The sequence below is a fragment of the Notolabrus celidotus genome, chromosome 20 (assembly GCF_009762535.1).
Source record: "Notolabrus celidotus isolate fNotCel1 chromosome 20, fNotCel1.pri, whole genome shotgun sequence".
Taxonomy (NCBI): domain Eukaryota; kingdom Metazoa; phylum Chordata; class Actinopteri; order Labriformes; family Labridae; genus Notolabrus; species Notolabrus celidotus.
In genome coordinates this window covers 24173169-24197606 of record NC_048291.1, presented here as the reverse complement: position 1 = coordinate 24197606, position 24438 = coordinate 24173169, and the positions used below count along the sequence as shown (strand labels likewise).

The following is a 24438-nucleotide window of genomic DNA, read 5'->3' as shown; positions in this document are numbered from 1 at the left end:
CAGCCAGCTGTAAATACACAAGTCCCCAACTATGTTGTGTATACACACATACAGGATATAAGTACACACACCGCGCTGCTTTGCGTATTAATACAAATGACTACAGCGCTCTTCCTCATCAATCAGACGGCCGGTCACATTCAAACATCCAAAACAACTTCATTCAGACTTTCTTACGACAGAAAACAAAGAAAGCTAACTTACTGTTGTTGATTATTTAAAGTTTAACCACACAAACATTTCCAACAAGTTTTTCAAGGTTTAGTTAGACCGCCCGCCAGAATCCAGAACCTTTCCTCAGCCTGCATGTAAAGCTTGTAGTCACCAGAAACACACACAGAGGAGGAAGAACCAGGGACAAGGCAGGATCCTCACCGACACTCCTGCTGCTCTTCAGACTCTACACCCTCCTCCTCCTCCAACAAACATTCAGCCTTTTGCTCCTTCTTCTATTAAATATTAAGTTCTCTATCTGTTGATCTCCTTGTTGTGTCCTCTCTCGGATCCTTCTCTCTCCTTCCTCTCATTCTCTGCCTTACTCCACCCTGTGGGAGTTTGGAGGGAGGCGCAGCACCGGTGATGTCATGCTAGGAATGCAGCAGATTCAGGCGTAACAGTGTGGAGGGGAGGAGCTTGAGGACAGTGGAGTGGGTTTATAATGTTCAAACATGGCGGTACTCTTAAACAGAAGGACACATTTGGACTCTTTTGGCAGGAAAGCGGACATTTCTGCATGAACGGATTAAATCTGCTCATCGGGTTTTATGTGATAGATGTTCTGTGTTGATGGGAGGGACGAGCTGAGGGATGATGCATGTCTGATCATGTGAGCCAGCGTGGGGCAACCTGTGGAGCGACAAAAATGTGTTGTACGGTACATGGGTGTGTGAACAAACTGCAGGGATGTGGGATTCTTTTAAGCCCAGTCAGGAAACCAGCGGCCTTTTAATGCATGCGTGTTGTCAGCTAAACACAGAGCAGCGCGGCTCTGAGTCACTGCACAGTCATTCTTACAAAACTTCTACATTCTTTGACAACGGCGAGGTGAACCCAGGTTCAACTCTGCAAACAAGCACGGCAGAATACTCATTCTTCTGCAGTGTCCTGACACGGTTAAAGAGAGACACCTGATATGTGAGGGTCAGTGTGATTGTCGTGGTGGAATAAGATGCGTTAAAAGTCCTGTACTCACACTTACCAACTGAAGCACGTCTTCGTCTTTTGGCATGATGGAGAGCTCCAGCATACTCTCACTGCAAGAGAAACAGAGGGAGAGTAAAAACAAATGAGACATAGAGGAGACAAATGGAGGAGAGGGTGAAAATCCACTAAAAGTTAATAACTCTGCTTTAAATATCCTGACCTGGGGTCTCGTTTTAAGTACTGCAAAAAGTGTAATCATAAAAACAACGTTAGCAGGAAAGTGCAGAGCAAAGCAAACAATGTGGAAGCAGAACAGATGGAGATTAATCAGTTGGTTTAATGGGTGGAGAGCCGGTCCGTGAAGGCACGTTGAATGGACAGTTTTGGATAAAATGCACTCACATATGAGACCTCTGGTGCTCGACACAGAGTTTGATGCAAAAGAAGAGGAAGTTTATAAGCTGAATAAATCACCTCACAACAAATTTAAAGAGAGAGCTGCAAAAAGGTAAACTAGTCAGGAGTGCAAAAGTTGGATGAACCCGATCTGCATCAGGCTTTTGACTTGTTAATGTGGACTGGATGTCTGCTGTTATAATCTAAAGAACTCCCTGACCTTAATAAGACTCATGCTGTTAGGCCTGACCTCTGACCTTTCTGTAGATTTCAGTGTCCACACATCAGTAATGGAGGAAAGTTCAAGTGATCAATAAGTAAATATGGTTTGGGTTCAGGACTGCGTCGAGTACACTGCTGCAGGCTGCTCTTTTTTAACAGCAGAAAGAATGTATACAAGTGTTTGCATCACTGAGGTGAAAAAAGCAAACATATGCTCCAATAAATAAACACACCAAAGGCTCACAGTGCCGACAGGTGGGAGGCCTTACCTGTTCTGAATGAGGGCGATCACCTGCGAGTACGTCTTCCCTAAAACACTTTCTCCATTCACTTTCACCAGCCGGTCACCTGAAAACATAAAAAACACAATATCATTTCATATCCAGCACAGAGGGCAACACATATCTGTAATTTGACCCCTGACCTCTCAGGTAGAGATAGATCTGTAATGGTGAATTCTCAAAAATGTGACTTAAACTATCAGTGAGTCTGTAAAATCTGAAAAAAGGCTGCACTACTCAGTGTTCTATAGAATAAGGAAGATGTTACGTAACTATTGGTTCACAGTTTGCATATATCGGGCCTTAAACGAGTTGAAACACGCTGAAATTGCTCAGATTTGTTTCTGGATGTGTGACTTTCTGGATGTGACAGCGTGCACACTGCAGCACTGGTTCGGTGTGTCTGAGCTGAGGCAGCAAGACACAACAGAAACACTCCAGTGATTCTGTCACATCCAGCACGCACTGGAGACTCTGAGTTGTCATACTGGTATCTGGATTATATCATCCGAATGTTGTCTCCAGTGTGAGAAAAACCTTTATGTAATCTGGTGTTTGTGGTAACCCCCCCGACGAATGGTTCATGTTATTCTGCTCATGTCTGCAGAGTCACATGACCAGAAGTCAATCCCAACAGATTTCCAAAGCAAATCAGGATGTTAATTTTTCTTTTTTACCTGTGCACAAGCCCGCCTGATGGGCAGGACCTTTTTCTCTCACGCTCTTCACAAATATGGTGTCCATCGGCTCCAGGCGACCTTTCTGATATCCTGGAGGAGGACAGAAGAAGGAGAGATCAGTGATAAAATAAATCCCTGTATAGTTCTCCTCTAACTCTTATTAAAGGTTAAGCCCATTTTCAACTTCTGAGTTCCTCTGTTCAGTTATTATAACAATGTTTGAACACACAAGCAAAACTTAACATTGACTTCTGCTCTCTTTTGAGTGCCTACATGCAGTTGAGCTTTATTAAGTTGCAGTACTGCATAGTGTCCTCAAGGGGGTGCAGAGGAGCTGCACAGCAGAGGTGACAGGAGGGAATAAAGGAGGTCTGAGCTTATTAAATCATCCTTATCCCACTGAACAAGGTGTTAATTTGCTTCCTTATAGAGAGAAGGACAAGAACAGAGGTTAAGAACACTTACCCTTTCCATTACCGTTCTCCTCATCCTGCGAAGAACAGAAACAGAAAGATTTACAACTCCAAGTCAAGTGCAGGCAAATGTAGTCTTTATATTTACAGGAAAAAAAAAACTCTTTACAAGTTTTTTGGAAAAGAAATGAAAGACAGAAATAAGTACATAAAATGTTATTTTTTTAATTTCCTGTTTTCTGTTTTTGTGTTTAATTCAAAAGTCTATTTCTTGTGTTTGTACAAAGACGTGACGAGAGTCTGCATCTATTACAGAAACAAATCACAACAACCTCACACACAGAGTCTTTCTTTTACTTTAAAGCATCATAACAAGCAGACGTCTTCACACAGAGCAATCTTTCATGGCAAAAAAAAGCAGAGTTTGGCTCTAGTTTAAACCTTGACATGACCCGAGTCTCCCACCTAGTCAATTTAACCTGCAGGATGCCCACATTTCCATAAACTCCAGGTGACAGGAGAGTACAGAAGCATCCTTTGTACTTTGTGAAGCAGTGGTCAGTGTTTAGCAGCAACCTACCAGCCCACCGTGGTCTGACAGACCTGTTTGTTTGTTTGTTTGTTTGTTCATATGTGCTCTTAATGTTGGAGTGCAGCGCCGACACAAACACTGACTTTCAGGTTGGACAGTCTGCAGGTAAACATGACATCATGTGAAGCAAACAAACACATAAAGCAGAGAGGAAGGGGGCAATGTGATGTGATAACTGCAGGTTTTCTGATCATGATCACACACACATACACACACGCATACACACACATGCACTAACACACACTCACACACACGCACTGAGAGCTGAGTTGACAGTTTAGGGTTAGAGGCATGATGGGCTGACTGCTGCCTGGCTTTATGCTGCGCTGAGTGGGCTCATTCCTGGCTCTGCAGACAATAGTGGGGGGTTTAGAGGCAGAGAAAGGAGAGCTGCCCACCCCAGAAAAGAGCTCCGAGCTGGGGACGCTCAACAACCAGAGCAGTCCCCAGATTGAGCAGATCCAGGAACAAGGAGGAGAGACTGAGAGGTCGGCATAAGAATCTACAGCAGGTCACATACTGTGCACAAGTCCTCAAAGTGTCACCCTGCTGGATCACTCACATGTGTAAAAGCACCTGTGCTCCTTCCTACAGAAAATACTTAGATTTTAGATTAAATTTCACAATCAAAATAGCTCTATTCATAAAGGTTTGCTGATAAGATATCTTCCGTATTTATTTCTCATTGCAGACAAACGTGTATGCACCTTCATGAAACTGCATGAACTCACAGTTCAGCAAACAAGGAATTACTTTAAATATTCAGCAGATTTTTATCCCCACATGTTTTTGTATACATCATGTGCACTCATTCTTTTTGCACATATTTTTGTCTGGCTGATGCACATGTGATACAGAGTCCAAGCTAAAAGGGATCAAGGACAGGTCACTGAGAATGAGCACCACATGTTTGCAGTTTCACGCAGGGACAAAAGTTGCAGTCTAGCTCTTTTAAAGAGGAGACAGATAAATTCTGTTAGGACCTCATAAAATAAGAGTCTGCGTCTTTGTTTGAGGTAATAAGATAAGTGAAGACTGCTGAAGACACCCAGGACCTGCAGGCACCATGCACTGAGTGCTCAACTGGGTCATGCACCCAGAAGGCCTCTGATAATTGGACACTATAAGGGTAATTTGGGAGATGTTCACGGAGGCTCTTCAGATAAGAACTGGTGGCTCAGATGGTCTGATTGTCCCAAAACACCATGTGACCCTCGAGGCAGAGGAGACTGGGACGGAACCGGGGCCAAAGGCCAGCAGTGGGCCTATTGTCCTGGGCTGGCATGGTACGGTCTGACTGCCAGAGAGTGGTACCAGGCTAAGACAACAGATCTCATTCAATCAGCGCTCAGCGATCTGCAGCTGCTGCATGGTGGGGTGGTACAATAATAATGGAGACCTTGTTTCAGCTGAACTCACCCCACCCCAGCCTCCATATCCCTCAATTTCACATCTGGAGCCACTTGCCCCCACACCTCCCAGAGCTAAATAACTGCTCGCTCACCGAGTCTCACTCCCAAATCCAGTAAGGTCTAAAAACAAGTGGTGTGGCATGAGAAGAATTAGAGTGCTTTTCAGATCTTAAACATGTAAACTAAGTTTCCTCACAGATTGAAGCTCATGTCTTTGTTTTGTCTCCATATCTTGTTGATTTCCCCTTAAATAACCTTCAAACAGGCTTCATATGAGCGGCTCATTGTCTCCAATCATTCTGTGTGTGAGTTCATTTTGCACGGCTCAACCTCGCTGACCCCACGCTCCGGTATGATTGGCTTTATGTCCGAGCTCAATTTGGCTCTGTCCTGGGTTCAGCCAACTAAACGCAACCCTTCTGAATGCCAGCTGGGCTGAAATGGAGACCATGTGTGCTGTTAAAGCGAACATGTTAGCAGAGAGGAGGACTAAATGGTGCTTAACACTGAACTTAAAGGAAGAAAAAATCACCAGATCTCTTTATGAAAGTATAGCTTTTGACTTGTTTCAGGACTTCATCTCACCTTGAGGTTTGTGTGCAGGGACGACTCTGGGGGGTAAACGATGAAGTGGCGCAGGGTGAAGCCGAAACCCTGGGAGTTCTTATGGAGAACCAGCGTCCGGGGACCCTTCCAGCCCATGCCGCCCCCCTCCCTTCCCGGCCGGGTCGCCATCGGCGGCCGAGGGTTGTCACCGGCTGAGGAGAGACCATCCCTCCGCCCCTTCGCCTGTGGACACAGATGAACGCAAAGCATGTTAGGTACAGATACATCAGGCTGGAGTGTGTGATGTTTAGATGTGTTTTTATTCAGTTTCATATTAAATGTATCCCCAGTTTTCCTGACAGACTGTCTGTGTTTAAGTTTTCTGATAACAAGACTGGTCAATGTTTCAGTTTTTAACTTGATGTTTCTTTGGAGACGTACAAGAACACACAGAGAGGTGACTTTAACCCTCCACTGTTTCTCTGTTTCCATACAAAGTCCTGAAAGCACCTCAGAGTCAGATTATTGTTGCACCGTCACCCAGACTCGGAACTAAAGTCCACAAACACACGTCGGGAGGATTAGTGTCTCCACAGGACCACTGAGTGAAAGTGAGCTGACTCTGGTCTGATCACAGGGGTGAGGTCAGTCCATGGGGGATCTGAAGGCCGACTTTCACCCGCTCTCCAAATATCTCGTCGCTGAGGTCGAGTAAATAAGCCCAGCTAGCTCAGCTGACAGACACACGCAAGAACTCTCACCCTCGTGCTGCCCTGACGACCCACATCTGTCAGTCAAACACCATCACCTGACTAAACAGGCGGGGCGAGAGAGGGGGGGGGTCCTCAGGTCTGCTGTGGAAAAATTACTCGCTGACTGTCACACTTTTTATAGTCGGACAGAACTAACAAAACTCTTTTTGAAATAAGGGAATAGATCATATATTTGTACTTTAAACAGTCTAGGTAGAAGCTTCTGGAGCGACTACATTCTAGAAATATCAACAAGTATAAGACAACTGAATGTGTCCACAGTGGAGTCACACAGGGATGTTCACAGACGCCACTGTTACACAATGTTGCAGAAAATACTGATGAAAGCTGCAGAAAGGTTTGTTTTTTGGGGCTTTTGTGCCTTTATGATAGGACAGCTGACAAGAGACAGGACATGTGGGGAGCAGAGAGTGGGGGAGACATGCAGGACATGGTTGCAGACGGGACCTCTGTGACAAGGACTATAGCCTCTGTATGTGGGGCGCGTGGACCGCTAAGCCACCAGCACCCCAGAAAGTTTTTGAAAGCAGTGAATCAAGAGTCAAAACTTTGGAGACTCATCCTCTTTTTCAACAGTCATTGAGTCCTGATTCATCAGCTTACAGAGAAACTCTGATCATCTATTATTTATTCAAGTTATCTTTCATTATTGATCATTCTTACACTCCTTTATTACGTTGTACAACCCCTGCCAAGCACACACACACCTCCTCACACAGGAGCTGCAGACATGCTGATACAGTGACGTTGAAAAACTGCCATAGTCTGACTACACAATGGTCTTGAAGCCCAATCAGCACTTCTGAAACCTCTTTATCACGATCTGAAGTCCATGCTTGATTTGAACAAACCTCCAGTTTCCAGACTGAGCGGCTGCTGCCTTCTTCACGCAGAAATGCTAGAAATCCCAAGAATTCAAGCTCTGAGTCGGTCACATGTAAACATTTGCAGGTTTTCTTGAACTCTTTGTGATTGGGACTGCTGACTAGACAAAACAAACAACCTAAATCTGATTATATTCCATATGTTCTGATTTCCTGTAGACGGACTGATTGAGGGATTGCTGCTCTGATTCCTCTCTGCAGGTCCTCGTCTTAGTTTAAATTGACAGTTTACACAGTGAAGTACTGTCATTTAACGCACAGACGGCTGGGACTGTACACTCTGCAGACCAGTAAGAATTTACAGTATGTTTATCATGGGAATGGTTCAGTTTAAGATGCTTCAAAGAAGAATGGTAAGGAATTTCAGAGTGCAGAAATAGCTTTAGAGGATGCTCTCTAATTTTCCGTCTGAGTCTCTCGGAGCAAATCTACAAACATCAGTCCCACACGAGACCGTTCTCAAATCATCACCTTCTGTTTGGGTTTCATTTGCCAACAGCTCACAAGGAAAAAACGCTTAAACCATCCATGAAGTACAAGATGGAGGGAGAGGTTGCCATGATCACAAGATGAGTTTGGTAAATGTTAGCTTCTGAAGTCACTCGAGCTAAAAACAGCTCCCAGCAGTCCATGAGCAGCAACCAGACACCCACATTTACAGCATTCTCAGTGCGGTTTGGAGTCTGAGGAGCGTTAAATAAAAAAAAAAGCTTCAGGAGGGAAGTTAAACAAAGAGAAGTCGATGCACAGGAAGGATGTAAACATGCATTTATGGAAACAGAAGTGTGGTTGGTCCGTGCATTTACAGACAAACTCTGAAGTCTTCTTTAAAACAGGAGAAGGATTTATTTGGAACGTGTACTGAAGTGTGTTTTAGTGTTAGAAGACCAGATATGAACACATCCAGACTACAAGCAACAAACCCCCTTAAAGTATGCACCCCTCGTTTGATTTCCTGTCCCTCAAACACTCAAACACACACACACACACACACACACACACACACACACACACACACACACACACACACACACACACACACACACACACACACACACACACACACACACACACACACACACACACACACACACACACACACACACACACACACACACTTTTGACCTGGCCGGTCTTTCTGCAACAACAGCAAGAAGTGGCAGGATGCAGATAGGAAGTATGTAAGGGATGCGGGGCAACATAACCAGACGATCCTATAAATAAAAGGTAGAGAGCGCTCAACATGTTCACTCCTCTTTCTCCTTTCTAACATCTTCCTCCACTCCTCCCTTTCCACCTCCTCTTCCTCTCTCACCGCACACTTTGGTTCAATGGAAATCCGGTCGTGCAGACATTTACCGCACGTCTTCTCCCTCCTCTACTCCTGAGCTCCATTCATGGAAAGAGAGAGAGAGAGTTTGGATGCTCTGACTGAAATGTTTCATGGAAACATGTTTGAGAAAAGTTCTCTCCCTAAACATTTCTGCCTCTGTATCCAACATAAAAGCCTACTCTTAGGTAGAAATGCAGGGTGTATTCTGCAGATTAAATCTCAGTGACAGTCAAAGCCCCGTCTTTAGTCTGGCAGTCTAAACAATGAAAAGTAACACCTGTTATTTTCTCAAAGAGGCGCGCAGCGAGCCCTATTATGTGGCACAAGAGCAGCATAAAGAATCGCGTGAGGAAGGAGGAGTGTTTGGGGTGTCAAATAAAAAAAGATAAAGAACATGAAGAAGGAGAGAAAAGAAGGAGAGGAAATGAAAGAGCGAGAAGGGTGAAAGGAGGAAGAGGCTGAGTGAATTCCTCAGAGGGAGCGGTTTGGCTCGGACGTGTTGAGGCACAAACTGTAAGCTGGTGGAGGAGGTGAGGGAGCAGGGAGAGAGTGAATGAGAGGAGAAGGATGAGGAGGACGAAGAGAAGGAGAAGGAGGAGGTGGAGGAGGAGGAGGAGTAGGAGGAGGAGGAGTATCGGGCCCCAGCGAGGGACAGGCTCCAGCACGCCGGTTTCGACCACATGGCCCCTCCCGGCACAGGGAATACCAAACCCTGTGATTACCCAAAACACACAGGGTCTGACTGGGTCTCTGAGCCAGCACTGTTTCCCACTCGGCCTCTCTGGACTGTGTGGGATGAGTGTGTGTGTGTGTGTTTGTCTTTTCTGCTGAGTCTACGGTCCACTTCACCTCCCTGAACACAGAAACCCCCCCGCCTCCCCTCCCCTTCCTGTACCTGACACCTTCACAAGAATCCTTTCAGTTTTACTTTTCCCCAAAAAACAAAAAGTCTGAACTCGCTGACGTGCTCCATGCTCCGTCCTCCCCCGCCTGCTAAACACTCAGTTCAACCAACAGGCACTTGGAAAATTTCTTCTGTGGTTTTCAGTCCAAACTTGACTTCCTATGCAGGCTCCGGGGCCGGGCACAGACCAGGGGAACCTCGCTCTCATGTTATGCTGAGAAAAGAAGACATTTGGAATTTCCTCTCTTTAGTGCTGGGAATTTATCCCTCAGCGCTGAAATCCTGACACGTTCTAGTCTGTTGGAGCCTAATATGAACACAAAAAGAGTCTGAATATGAAGCCCTGAGGGATCCCAATTACCACCTCAAGATGATGTCATTAAAACAAATAATAAGTCACATGGGGGAGTGACTGCTTTTTGAATATGCAGAAGCGGCTTGTGATGGCACACGACTGCTTCCTGCACTGAGTGGGAGTTGAGTGGTTAAAGCTGCGCACTTTAACAACACACTCATACACACATGGAGCAGCAGTGAGGCTTCTCTGTGTATATTTACCCTCCTGAATTCAATTAGACAGCAGATGATTGAGATGCATGACTGAAAAGACAGCAACACGCCCCTCTGCTTTGTTGCAAATTAAAATTTCTAACAACTTTAAGATTCCCCTTTTTTTCATGTAATCTCGTCAGCTTGGCTTCCCTGTTTTTAAGATGTGATTTTACTCTTAGCCTGAAGTCATTACCGTCAGTACCAGCGTACGTGTTGGTTCGCACACACACTCACACACACACCTCTGCTCCCTCCATCCAGAGGTAAAGCAGCACGCAGGAATGCAGTGTCTGTCAGGGAAAGCCGCGCTCCTGCTAAAACCCCAGCAGGCCAGAACAATAATGCTCTTTTAAACAGCTGAGAGCTGCAACCTGTTTGAAAAGTGGAGCTTTACGGACGTTACAAACGCTGACGAGCCTTTAATCCCGATGGCAAGCGGCTGTCTGCGACCCGCAGTTGCCAAGAGGGACGGTGTGAAAACTGTCAAAACCACATCCGACCTGAGGACTTCTGCACTCACCGGCCACATGGAGGGAGAGCTCTGCCACCTCTGCAGGTCGAGATGCATCTTAAGTCCAGAGAGGGAGACGCATGGCGAGTGTTTGGGTGTCCTGCTGTGCTCTAAAGCGTCGACTGAGAAACACAACCTGCCTGACAAGCAAGGATTCAAAATATAGAGCAGCACACGTACAAGCTCAAGTGTCCCTGTTACATTTACACAAGTGTGTGTGTGTGTGTGTGTGTGTGTGTGTGTGTGTGTGTGTGTGTGTGTGTGTGTGTGTTTGTGCATGCACCAAAGTGTACAGAGGAACATAATATGTGTGTATAAAAACCAGTTTGACACCATTGTCAGGTGATGATGCGACGTCGGTTAAACAGGGTTTTCTACATGAGCAGCAAAACAGATTGTACTTTTCTTTTGTCTTCCTGGCAGCTGGAGTGTTTGTGGATTCAGTTCATTTCTACGTGATGATTTTGATTGGAGGAGGGAAAAAAAGGCAAAGGGGAACTGAGGTTTAGAATTACATTTACAGGATGACTTGGCAGCTGGGACAGTGACGTAGTTTTAGCGTGGGACGTTGGTTTAAATGTGGTTTGGGTCTAAGTGTGCAGCAAACAAGTCTATTAAGTTATGATTAAGCAGCCTTTAACAGTGCTGATATTTTTAACACCATCAGAAAAGTTTCCCCACAAACTTTCTTTGTTGTTGTTTCTCCTGTTCTGTGGGTTTTTGCTCTCACTGACACAAAATACTCTGGTGCTTTTAGCCTCTGATGATCATCTTCGTGTGATGCTTTCTGCAGATAAACGGCTCAGGGTGCAAGATTGAAGCTGATTACAGGATCACAACAAACGAACAAACATCTCGATCTGATGTAGAGAAAAGGGACAATGCATGATGCAAAGCTGTCGGCATGCAAAGACTGTAATAACAACAGCAGGTGAAACTTGGCATCATGAGTACAGTGAAGTGTCGCCACGTTTCCTCCTCACCTCCACTGAAATACACACCTCTCTCCTAAAACAACAATATGCAGTGTGTGTTTGTCCCAGCTGTGTTCATGCAGCCTCTCTCTCTCTCTCTCTCTCTCTCTCTCTCTCTCACATTCCTGATTGTGTCACACTTCTTTAACTGTGTCAACCAATCAGAGGAGAGAGGCGGCGGCGGCAGCGGCGGATGGGGGGAGGTGGTGGTAATAACCTGGAAAAACTAGGAGGAAGCTGCACAGCACACGTATGCCCACTCTGAAATGAGTTCATGTGGGGAAGGGATGCCCTGAATTCTGAGGGCAGCGGCCATGATGGGGGGGTGGGGATGCACACACACCACACACACACCACACACACACACAGCTTCCACAGCACCTCGCTACAAGTGACACTTAGGAGTGTCTGAAGCTGCTAATTAGAAACCGCTTCAAAGGAGGAGAGGGTGAAGATGCCAGACGGACAGAATCATACAGAAGAGAAGAAGAAATAGGAAGCAGTAGATCAGGAAGTAGCGGAGGCTTCACTTTCATTTGTTCAATATTTACGCATCTAAAAAATGTGATGTATATCTTAAATGTATCGTTCATGGTATCTGTTCGTTTGGTTGAGTTAAGAAGAGTGTCAGCTCCATGGCATGAACACTTTGAAAGATAAAGGTCTATTTTAGATTTTTCATAGTATATAAATTATTGCCTCATCGCTCTGTACACACCTTTGTTCTCCTTCAGGTCACTGAATGGTCCTAACGCAAAGAAAAGCTTCCAAAAGACAATCAATCAGAAGTACAGTTTGAACACACCTTCTCATTCAATGGTTATCTATTTTAATTATTTTTGACATTTAGATTAATACTGGAGACATCAAAACTATGAAATAATCTGGTTTTAACATAATCTGGATTACAACAGCAGTCAAATAGGGCTATCCATTGTGTACTAACGCTACCTCTGAACAACACAACTGATGGTCTCAAACACATTAAGAAGGCAAGTCATTCTACAAATGAACTCTTGACAAGGCTCATGTTAATTAGAAACCATTCCAGGAGACCACTTCATGAAGCAGACTGAGAGAATACCAAGAGTGTGCAAAGCTGTCATGAAGTTAAAAGGGGGCTACTTTACAGAATCTAAAATGTAAAACATATTCTGCTTTGTTTAACACTTTTTTGTGAATTAAATAATTCCATATATGTTCTTTCATAGTTTGGATGTCTTCAGTATTAATCTACAGTGTTTACAATAATTAAAATAAATACAAACCCTTGAATGAGAAGGTGTTTCCAAACTTTTGACTGGTAGTGTATTTAAAGTAAAACCACATATCTTCTACCCAGTCCTGTCAGGATGAATAAACCTGCTGGAAGTTGCAGCTGTTGGGATTTTCTAAAGTTACAAATTTCCTCAGAATAACCGACTCAGCGACGTAATCCAGTAACACAAGGTAACGTCACAACGCTTCGCGGAAAAGCCTCAAACGGGAGGAGGGCCAAACAGCAGACCGCCTGAAGGCAAGACAAGTGCCTGCCTGGAGACGGTGAAAGGTTAAAGATTCTGTCAACAAGCGAGCGGTTAACAGTTTCAAAAGAACAACAATGGGTGCAGTTACAACGCGGCCCACACAGCGGTTTGGATTGTGCTGATATCACCGTGTTGATCTGATTCCAGCAGAACCACAGAAATCACCAAGGGGCATGTTTGCGCAATCATGCTCCTGGTTTTGGTCATACATGGGGAGCAGCTGACATGGAAGTCGGTTTAGAGATAGTTAGAGGATGAATTGAGGAGATAATGGACTTCAGTGACATTAAACTGACTATTTCAACTGAAAATAGATGTTCAAATGAGTCTCTAGCTCCTCAGTGGGAGAATTTGAAGTTTTTTCCATCAAATATTGCATCAAACTGATTTCAATTAAGGCCAACACCTTAGGCACTTAGTACACTGGGTATTATCATTACTTAATGAGACCTGACAGGATAAACAAAGGAGGGATTAACCTGAAAAATAACCAATTACCTGCTTTAGCTGTGCATACATACTTTAAGATGCTCTCACACCTCAAATAAAAACTGACGGCCTCTAAGATTGGATCATTACATTGATTGACTCTCCAACCGGTCACTAAAGGAACATCCTCTCCTTACCCTGAGCTGGTGAGAGCTCTGGCTGCGTCTAACAGGCATGCTGGGAGGCGCTGACGGTGATGCTGAACTTGTGGGTCCACGGAGCACCGCCAACCAAATGCAGCGAGGTTCAGGGGCGCTGCAGTCCACCCCTACCGGGTTCTGGAAGCTCCAGTCAGACCCGGCCGGCGCGGGGCACGGCAGCATAGCAGCGGGCATCGAGGCGTGGAGTTTCCTCTGATCCGCCACCCTCGCTGCCCACATGGGCCGCACGAGCCAGACGCAGGAACTCGGGAGGATGTTATCAAGGGAGAAGAAGATGCGTGAGTTTGAGAATCCTCCTCTAAGATCCTCCAGTCATTCAAAAAAAATCTGAACTCCCCGTCTCCTGGTCCTGGATCTACTCCATAGCTGTCAGTGCTGATCCTGCAAGAACGTTTTAATCCCACAGGTTCCACATCACAGCCTCCTGACCTCTGCGAGACTCTCACACACACACTCACACAGGGGCAGAGGAAGCAGAAGGCAGGCTCCTGGGGCAGCAGATGGAGGAGTGTGTGTGGCGCGGGGATCAGAGGTAGGTCTGGTTTCACTACAGACACTCACACAGAACGACTGACAGAGAGTGGCCCTCCTGTTGGTGTCCGGTAATGTTCTGCATACAAAGCCATTCAGTCCACCCCCAAAACACACACTGCTGTCCCAGAGGGCTGGATCCTCTGTCCCTCCTCCCTCTCACTGCTCTCTTTCTCTCTCTCTCTCTCTCTCCCTCTCTCTCTTCTTCCCTCTACTGCCAAACAAATCCCTTCATCCCTCTCTCATCTCTGTCTCAAACTTTCTCAGCAGGCATCACTTCTTCCACTATTCTCTTTCTCTTTCTCTTTTGACTTTCTTACTCAATCCATATCCAGACAACCACTCCCTCCCTCCCTCTCTCCCTCCTCATGAGCCGCTCATGAGCAAACAAACAACTGTGCTGCTGTGCGGTAAACTGGAACCGGGCACTGGAGGAAAAAAGTTGGGGTCCAGATGGAGATATCTCCTGCAGGCTGCTGCTGAGAGGATCAACCCCGCTGTAGAGCTCTCTTGTTCAGCATATAGAAGGAACCCGGCGCTCACACGTGTGCTGCATGTGTGTGTGAGCGACACAAACACAGTGACAAAGCTATGATCCTGGTGCTAAACTCCACAAAAGGCCGGCCCTGCCTCCGCTGGCTCTCCCCTCCTCTCAGAGAGGAGACAAATGTAAAAAGAGAGAGAGAGAAAGAGAGAGGCCAATGCCCAGCACAAAGAGAAAAGAAAACATTTGCCGTTGCTGCTCTGCTCACTGTCTCACTCTCTTTCTTTTTTTCACCAAAGAGGGAAAAACATTGAGGAGGAGGAAGATGATAATTAGAGGAGAAAACAGGAAAAAAGTGAGGCTCTGAAAATAAAACCACTGCTGCTGGATGTCAACATGACCTCTCTCCACACTCCCACTCACACACTCCTCCTCCTCCACACAGGATCCACTCTGACACCTGAACACCACAACACTAAATCTGTCAGTCCGTCTCCCACGCAGCAGCAGAGTTCTCACCAAACAGCCCGGCGTCCAGGAGTCGAGCGAGAGCGAGAGAGGCAGACAGGTGACCATGCTGTTCCCAGACGACACCGAGAGCACGCCGCACATCCGTCACCGAGGAGGTTATACAGGTTTCACCTGCCGCACGACAAGCAAGTACCAACCTGAACTGAGAGGCTCACACACACACAGACTGTACCCTCTGGATACACACTCTGCAGGGGTGACGCGGTCCGTGCACAGGGAGGAGAGGATGATGAACTGAACGACAGAGGGCAGGTCTCCACTATGAGAGTGATTTATTATATCATACATGATTACTCTTTCATTTCATAACATGTCTTTCAGGCTTTATTTGCTGCAGATGTTTTATAGGAACATTTTTACAGCATCCTGAGGCCTGCCAACTTTTCCAAAAACAGCCTGGAACACGGAGGAGTTTCAAGAGACAGATTTTATCCCACAAATCAATAAAAAGTGAAAGCTACCTTCTCTTAAAGGAGTAGCACGCCAAAGATGAGAAGGTTTTTAAAGCATGTTAGCAAACCAATAAAAGTGAGTAGTTTATATTGAACTGTCAACTTCAAAAGGGTGAAAGCTGGTCCTTACAGAGAGGGTAGAGCTGTTAGTATGTGAACAGTTGAACACTCAGGCTCTGATGAAAGGTGTACGCTCTTACTCTCAGATATATACACATGAAAAGTGTCAGATTTAAATCACAGAGCTATATCTGACAAATCAAATGAAGCTGCTCTGATGGACTCAAGTGTTCTGTGTCAGTAGAGCTCAAAAACCCTGGATCCTGTTTCCCATGGTGCACCTTGATCGTGTGTTCCACCCACCAGCTACCTCCGGTCTAAAAATATGAGTCCAATGTGGAAGTGCTAAAAACTGCAGTTCATGGAGGATCCACTTGAGGCTGGCTCCAGAAGTACCAGAAACCACATACACACCAATTCAAAAAAGCCGATCTTCACAGCAGAAATAAACATGTTTACAGCCTGGTACAAAAGATGAGTGGAGTCTGGATAGCTCATTTCTCAATTGGCACACACTGTACAGGGGGTGAGTTTTTTTTCTAATGCAGCAATTTTGAAGATATTGAGATTAAAAGCCTTCCAAGGAGAGACACAGCTGACTTGATTGACAGGCGGGAACACTGTAGCTGTTGGCGAGGAGGCTCAAAGCCCACCTCTTTACGTCACACTTACTCGACAGCAGCAATATGGCTGCCACCGCCGATCAGCCTCAAAACAGCGCTTCAGAAACAGATGGGTGATGTCACGGACACTACGTCCATATTTAATACGGTCTATGGTTTCACCCTGAACCTCACTGCCCATGTCTTTTCTATGCCTCAAGTTTTCTAACACAGACTCTCAATCTGAGATCTGTGGCTCAGTGGGTAGAGTCAGTTGTCTATCAATAGGAAGGTTGGCCTTATGATCCCAGCTCCGGCAGTCACATGCTGAAGTGTCCTTGAGCAAGACACTGAACCCCGAATTGCTGTGAATGTGTATGAATCAGATTAGCTAATACTGATGGTCCCTCACTATATAGTGTAAAAGTGTAAAAGCACTTTGATTGGTCAGAAAGACTAGAAAAGCGCCGTATGTGTACAAGTCCATTTACCATGTAAAGACAATAGGAGTAGTTTAATAGTGGTCCTTTAAGAACATGATCACCACCTGACTGAGAAGGAAGGAAAACTAAGACGTGTGTCCTAAGAGGAATGGTGTGTTTCCTTCGTCTTTATATCTGTAGTAAAACCAGGAGACCTTAGCTGGCTATCAAAAGCTAATGCCAATAACAGCAACAAAACCCCTGAGTGTGTTTGCTTTGTCAGTGGTGTTCTTTCATATTTATGAGTTTATGTTTTCATTTGAATAAGGAACATTGTGTTATTTCTCTTTTCCAACACCGCTTTAAAGGACCAGTCCTGTAAGAATAACGGAGGAGGTTTAGGTGGATCTACGCTCCACTTCATCCCTGGTTTAAATAGTTTATAGAGTCAGCACACACTTTCACTAACACACATCCTTTACGTGTGAACACAAAGGCTGAATCTACCCCTGCACGCTCACACACACAAACACACACGCCACATGTCCCACTGAGTCACAGCCGAGTATAAATACACCGGCTATGTAATTTGGGTTCCTCATAAAGTCAGAGGGCTGTGGCTGTGGGGGGTTTCTCTTCTCTTCTCTCTCTGTGGTTCGGGGTGGAACCGCCCAGCCGAGAGAGGAGAGAGGAGAGAGGATGAGGAGGAGGAGGACCGATTCTTCTCCAGGAGCGAAAGATGGAAGAGGAGACCACACCCGGAGAAATCACGGACGGCTGAAGAGCAGATCAGACCAGTGACGATCCAGACGAGAGTTTTAAGTCTGAAAATATACAAGAGCTCCGTTCCACAGAGTTTTCATATCACATTCTGCATAATAACAGTTAGCTTTGGCGAGGAGGGAGCAGCTCCTAATTTGGAAACAAAAGGTCTCTGTTTGCAGCACCCTTTTTCCTCTCTTGCTCCTCTTCGTGAACCGTGGAGGCATTTACAAAAAGAGGAAGAGGAGCATGAAGAGGGAAAGACGAGAGAAGTACACAACAAGGCGTTGAGTTACAGTTTACATGAAGGATACACAGTCACACATGAAGAGCTGTGACAATAGCACCTTCTTCTCTCTGGTGACCCACACTGTCTACACAAGCCCGGGCAGGCAGGCACCCACACATCCATCACCTGCATGCGGGCCTGATGCACATCACGTCTGCATACCTCCTCCATCAGAGGGATGAGACGGCTAAACTCTCAGCAACCCGGAGAACACGCAGACTTCATATTAAGGATTTCTTTTATCAAAACCTGGCAGCTCAAAGCTCTTGAAGTGAGGGAATCAAAGGGAGACACGCGCTTTTAATCTCAGAGGAGTGACGCCTCGTTGCCTCCTTCCCCCGGCCCCCCTCTGCTCCCTGATAACAAACACATCAGTGGAAAAGTGAAAGGAGGGAGGGAAGGAGGGAGGTAATGCCGGTGTAACGGGCAGATTAGTTTAGTGATACGTTTTAATCTCCTTAACACTCATAACATGACCGTGGGCCAAAAGCCTTTCACACACAGAGGCTTTCCACTCTTTTTTTCCACTGTGGGAGGACTAAACAAAGTTTCCTGCAGAGGTGTGAGAGGGAGGGAAAAGCTGAAGATTGAAGAGTCTCAGACTGCTGAGAGAGACTGAAGTTGGCGTGTCACAAACAAACCAGGCAGCGGGGTGTTTTCTCTAAACACAGGCTGCAGAAACTCAGGAAAATGTGCAGAAAGGGTCAGTGAAGGACAGGCTGAGGTTCCTGCTCACCAAGAAAGTCCTTAAAAGAACTGAGCCACGGAGCCAAGAGATGGAAGGACTCACTTAATACCAGAATGTGAAGCTTTGAAAGCCAGACAGTGTGAATCCTGTCCCCTGCTGGTGAGAGAAAACACGCCGCCGACACGCCGCTGACTCAACATGTGGCAGCAGAGGTTTCATGTGTTGATGCAGCTCCCACATGACTTTTCTGCATCATCACTCCGTCGCTATAAATGAAACCAAGTGAAGCGAAGAGGACCACAGAGATATGCATGATGCAGAGCGGTGGTTTCCAGCCTCCAAAAGGTTCCCAGAAGGAAGGGGAGGGGGTATGATGTGAGTAAGAGGACGGGTGATATCAAAAAACATACTCCTGTGGCACAATGGGCTTAATTTTCACATTGGATTCCAATTTTAACTTCAGAAAACTGAATGTTTTTAGCTTTTTCAGCCTCCAAATCAAATAAAATGCAGAAAACACACATTGATATCACTCCTGACTTAAAGAGACACATTTTGACCAAGGTAGGGACTAAGACAAGATAGAGTTTGACCTTTTGTTGCATTAAGGACAATAAAACTAAAGCTGGAATGACTTCCTGGATTAAAATCAGGAAAAATCTGATTAGCAAACCACAGACAATGACATGATATTGTCAGTGCTCTTCTTTTTAGTCTCTGTTATGTAGAACCCAGGTCAGTGGTTGAGTCAGCATCTGTCCAGACAGACAATCACGTTAATCCATGAGAAGTTAAGTGGGGAAAACAAGAGGCAGCTGTTTTAAAATGGTTAATTTTATCTTTAATCTTCAGTAAATCCACGTGCCTTAAAACCTATAGGCTTACCCAGCTGCATTAAGGGTGTAATTACCACTGAGCGGCCACTAGAGGGCAGCTGTGACTCAGAGTGTGACAGCAGCAGATGGGTATGGGGGTCAGAACAGAGGGTGGAGACTCCAACTACACACAATAGCTCTTCTTCATGTGATGGCTCATGATGTGTGTGTTTGTGTGTGTGTATATGTGTGTGTGTGTGTGTGTGTGTGTGTGTGTGTGTGTGTGTGTGTGTGGGGTGGTGGTTCAGTCAACCTGCGAGCAGTTATCTGCGCTCTCACGTCAGCTACTAATTAATAACCCGATCAGAGGCGGGTGGGAGCGGGGCGGCTGGAGATCACAGAGGTCACACCTGTTGTGGCTTTGGGGAGGAAACTCAGGGAGTCCAGAGACCGGAGCAGGTGGACTCTGTGGAGAACTCTGATATCCCAGCAGCCCACAGCTGAAGGGAACTGGGTGGTCCGACCAGGACTGATACAAGAACAACAACAACAATGTCCAGCTCAGTGCAGCAGAGCGGAGGATTAAAGCAGTTAAAGCAGCCCACCTGACCATGTGTTCCTCCTCCAGAAGCTAACGCATTATGCATGCATTCTTTACAGGCATGCATGTGTGTGTGTGTGTGCATGTGTGTGTTTTTGTGTTGCACTGCAGGCCATGTGAGTCTGTCAGCGTGGAAACATTTATGAAACAATCTACTACATAAACTCCTCACTGATCTGAATATGATCTGAATTATTGACACAAACTGCAGCAGAGACACAAACACAGGCTGCATCTGATGATTTCTACCTTTATTAATTATTAATTTAACCCTCCTGTTATGTTCATTTCTTAGGGACAGCAATAATGTTCCTGGGTCAACTTGACCCAGAGCATATTTAATGATTCAAAAGTGTCAGAACCCAAAAATATCCCAATTTACATTTTTTTTTGTCTGATTATTAACTCCATTACTAACCATTTAAATCAATATCTAGAGCATTAGTGTTCTTTAATTCTCACAGATCATAGTTCAATGAGGATAATTGACTTGTTTTTTATGAAAATTAATGTTAAAACTTGTTTTTATGTACATTGGAAAGTGATTGGGGTGACATATGTCACACAGTTGCAAAGAAACGTTTAGTATTTGACACTTCTGACCCCTTTTGGCCTCCACTTTGATTGCAGGGTCAAATTGACCCACGAACAGTATCTATGTAATACAAACATGCAAATGTGTGAAATGAAGCATTTCTATTTTATATGTTGTTCACACTAATTAAGCAAAGCTGAAGTAGTTTCATAGCCAAAAAATACTTTAAAAACTTTTTTTGGAGGGGATTTTTTAACTTTAAAATGGGTCAATTTGACCCGCAACATAACAGGAGGGTTAAATCAATGTATCATCAGAAAATGGGACAAAACAACACATGGTGACACCTGTATCAGTGTTGCGTTAAACAATCTTAATAAATGATCACAGAAAACTTTGAAAAATCCACAAAGTCAAACTAACAGGAGCTGAAAAATTCAAGTTTTTTGGCAACTGTCAAATCAATTGTCAACATTTTCAATCAATTAGACATTTCTAGGGATTAATTTGCAAATATCAAAGCTATTATTCGAGTAGATCGATCATTTAATACTCTAAATAAGCTAAAATGACGACTATCTGCTGTTTCCCTTTTCTGAAATGAAACTTTGGAAACTTTATTTTGACATCTTTGTGCAAACTTCAATCAAAAGTGATAAATCTGCTAAGAGTATTCTCTATTTTCTTAAACTTGAAAAGATTAGGCTGACCCTGGGTGGCAGGGCACACATCTTTAAAAAGATCTGGGACCCTTTCTTATCTCATGTTGAGAGCTCGGCTTGTTGTGTGTCTTTAGACTGAGCATCAACATGGTGTGTCTTACTATGTTCAGATTATTGCTTTCATCGGTTTATTTTTATTATACTTGCTTTTTATCTTATGTTTTCCATTTTTGGAATTCTATCTAGTTAGTCTGGGGGGAGTATGTGTCGGGGTGGGGGGTTATTTGTTGTTTTGTATTTAGTATGTCATTTGTGTGTTTCTTTGTTCAAAGAAAAAGGAAAATGTGTAAACTTCTACTTCTGAATGTGACTGTTTTTCTATGTGAAAATCAATAAACAAAGTGATAAATCTGCTGAATTTTGTGTTTTAGATTCTCTACTATTGCCTTATCTGTAAGATATTACAAAAGTAAGATTCCTTTACACAGACTTTAAATGTTAAAATGTTAGTATTTTGTCTGACCAACATTTTAAAATTACAAATATTCAGTTCAGGAGAGAGGAAAGCATCACATCCTCACTTTGCAGACGCTGAAACTTTAAATAAACTGCTGATCAACTGATCATCAACATTTCCCAAACCAGTATCTGTCCTACTTTAATTGTCTGATCTGCTCAACTCTCAGAAGGAGGTAGATTGATGGTGTAACTAATCAGCTCCAGTTTTTGCAGGACCTCATGAACAATACATGTTGGCTCAAGCAAACTAAAAAAAAACACACTGCCAAAAGATGAAAAAGCACATTTGGGATTAATAACACTCTAAAAAAAGCGATTGGCTCATGCTTCCACTGCCACAAGGGAGAGTGCGATACATGAGTCAGCCAGCCAAGCATCTACGTCGGCAAGAAAAATGCACGATAGAGAGAGAGAGAGAGTGGGAAAGAGAGCACAAAATGGGGGCAGGGGGGCTAACAGATGTTGGAAAGCGAACACCGGGGGACATTTTTTAAGCGAGAATAAAAAATGAGGGCAGACTGAGTGATCTAAAGCAGAAACAGGAGTGAGGAAGTTGGAGGGAGCAGATGGTGAAAAAAAGGAGGCGAGGGGGTTTGACACAGTTGTAGTAAGATAGCAGTGACACATATTTACTCAGAGATACACTCCAATTACCTCCCATACACCCCTCTGCTTTCATCAGCGGTCTGACTGAACACTCGGCTAGCGTGCGCGGAGGTCGACTGAAATCTTGCTACCATAATGAATTATTTAAAGCTGTGAGACTTAGTGTAACCGTGTGCAGCTGAGAATCAGACCCTGTTTCAAAACGACAGTGAGCAACGCTTCTTCTCAAGTGTAGCACATCGTATGTGATCTAAACTGTGAGTGTGACCGTGCAGGCGTGAGAGAGAGTGATATTGATAGAGAGAAACCACAGCTAAACACACAGCCATTATGCTTCAGCAGCACAGCTAAGTGGAGAGATGGTGCTCCACTTTAATCTAATTATCAGGGAGTGTCTCCATGAGGTCACATCTTCAGCAAGACAATCATCAGAAGTAGTTACAGGTTTGTCCCTTGCTCAAGTTCTTCATCTGCAGATCCTGTTAGTAGTTTGGGTTTGTGTGTCATGCTTTGACGACATCTTCCTACCACTACCTTAAAAATGTGGCAGGCTGCTTTGTTGTTCAAACGATGAAAAATGACAGAGAGATAAAGCAGCATGCCGTTCTTAAAACAACATATGAATGTGACATGACAGCTTGACCTTCACTCTCAGGAGACAATGAATACATCATGTTCTTTATCAAGTTACCTTCACAACACTCTAAAGATTCTTCAGCTAGTTCAAAACGCCGCAGCTCGAGTATTGACTAGAACTAGGAAGAGGGAGCACATTTCTCCAGTGTTAGCTTCTCCACACTGGCTCCCAATAAAATGTAGAATAGAATTTAAAATCCTTCTTTTAACCTACAAAGCCCTTAAAAATCAGGCACCCTTGTATCTTAAAGAGCTCATAGTGCCCTATTACCCCTCTAGAACTCTACGCTCCCAACATGCAGGCTTGCTAGTTGTACCTAAAATCTCTAAAAGTAGTATGGGAGGTAGAACCCTTAGTTACCAGGCCCCTCTCCTTTGGAATCATCTACCAGTCAGGGTCCTGGAGGCAGACACCCTCTCCACTTTTAAGAGTCGGCTTAAAACTTTCCTTATTGATAAAGCTTATAGTTAAAGCTGGCTCAGGCTTGGACCAGCTTTTGTCATGCTGCTATAGGCCTAGACTGCCGGGGGAACTGGCACACTGACACACTGGGATCCTAGCTCACCCCCTTCCCCCCAACCCCCCTCATCACTTACTTTAACTCTGCCTGTCCCGTTAAAGTTACTAACCATAGACCTTTCTGGAGTCCCTGAGCTCCATTGTCTTGTAGATTCCTCTGAGCTGCCGTAGACGTCCTCCTGCTGCGGACGTTCTGGACTCCAGCTGATACGGACGTGCTGGACTCCAGCGGCAACAGCTTCTACGACTCGTCTCATCACTATCACCTCTCTCTCTTACTCCCCTCTATCTGTCTTTCCAGACCCAACTCAGTCGAGGCATGATGGCTGTCTAACATGAGTCTGGTTCTGCCTAAGGTTTCTGCCTGTTAAAAGGAAGTTTTTCCTCGCCACTGTAACTAGCTAAATACTGCGATGTGCAATGCTCATGATGGATTAAGGTGGGGTCAAACTGAGTCTTATCTTGTCTTGAAGTTGGGTCTCTGTTCATAATTTGACATAGAGTGGTCTAGACCTCCTATGTTTGTAAAAGCGTCTTGAGATAACGTTTGTTGTGATTTGGCGCTACACAAATAAAGATTGATTGATGATTGAACACTCAAAATGAGAACCTCATGGCTCGATAGGAAAAGTCAAAAGATTCCCAAAGTCATCAGGATACATCCGCTGGGAACCATGAAGTGCAAAGATGAAGTCCTTTTTGATTTGTCACTGCATGAGTCAGAATATCAGCTTGTTTTGGGAGTCAAAGGAAAGTCAGACTCCTGCGCTGTGCGCTTCTCTGTCTCCAAGCGGGTTCTCCGCATCCATCCTGGATCATTTCTTGTGCACGCTGCTTTATTCCCACATCCAAGTAATGATCTTTATAATACGGATCAAGTACAGTCGCGATGAAATGCACAGGATCTGGACATGTTGGCCCTTATCCAGAC

General features: G+C 44.8%; 1 protein-coding gene across 6 annotated transcripts in view; it reads right to left on the bottom strand.

The window, feature by feature from the left end:
• Positions 1–24438, bottom strand: part of arhgap23a (Rho GTPase activating protein 23a) — a 73164-nt gene that overhangs the window by 20564 nt on the left and 28162 nt on the right. For 5 of the 6 annotated variants that reach the window (XM_034711719.1, XM_034711718.1, XM_034711720.1 and 2 more), the window contains exons 2-6: positions 5725–5928; positions 3188–3212; positions 2720–2812; positions 2031–2109; positions 1193–1253 (exon numbers count right to left, since the gene is read on the bottom strand). In XM_034711719.1, coding sequence (XP_034567610.1) covers positions 1193–1253; positions 2031–2109; positions 2720–2812; positions 3188–3212; positions 5725–5928 — 462 coding nt within the window. The remainder of the gene's footprint in view (positions 1–1192; positions 1254–2030; positions 2110–2719; positions 2813–3187; positions 3213–5724; positions 5929–24438) is intronic. The other variant, XM_034711717.1, reaches the window with a different exon arrangement.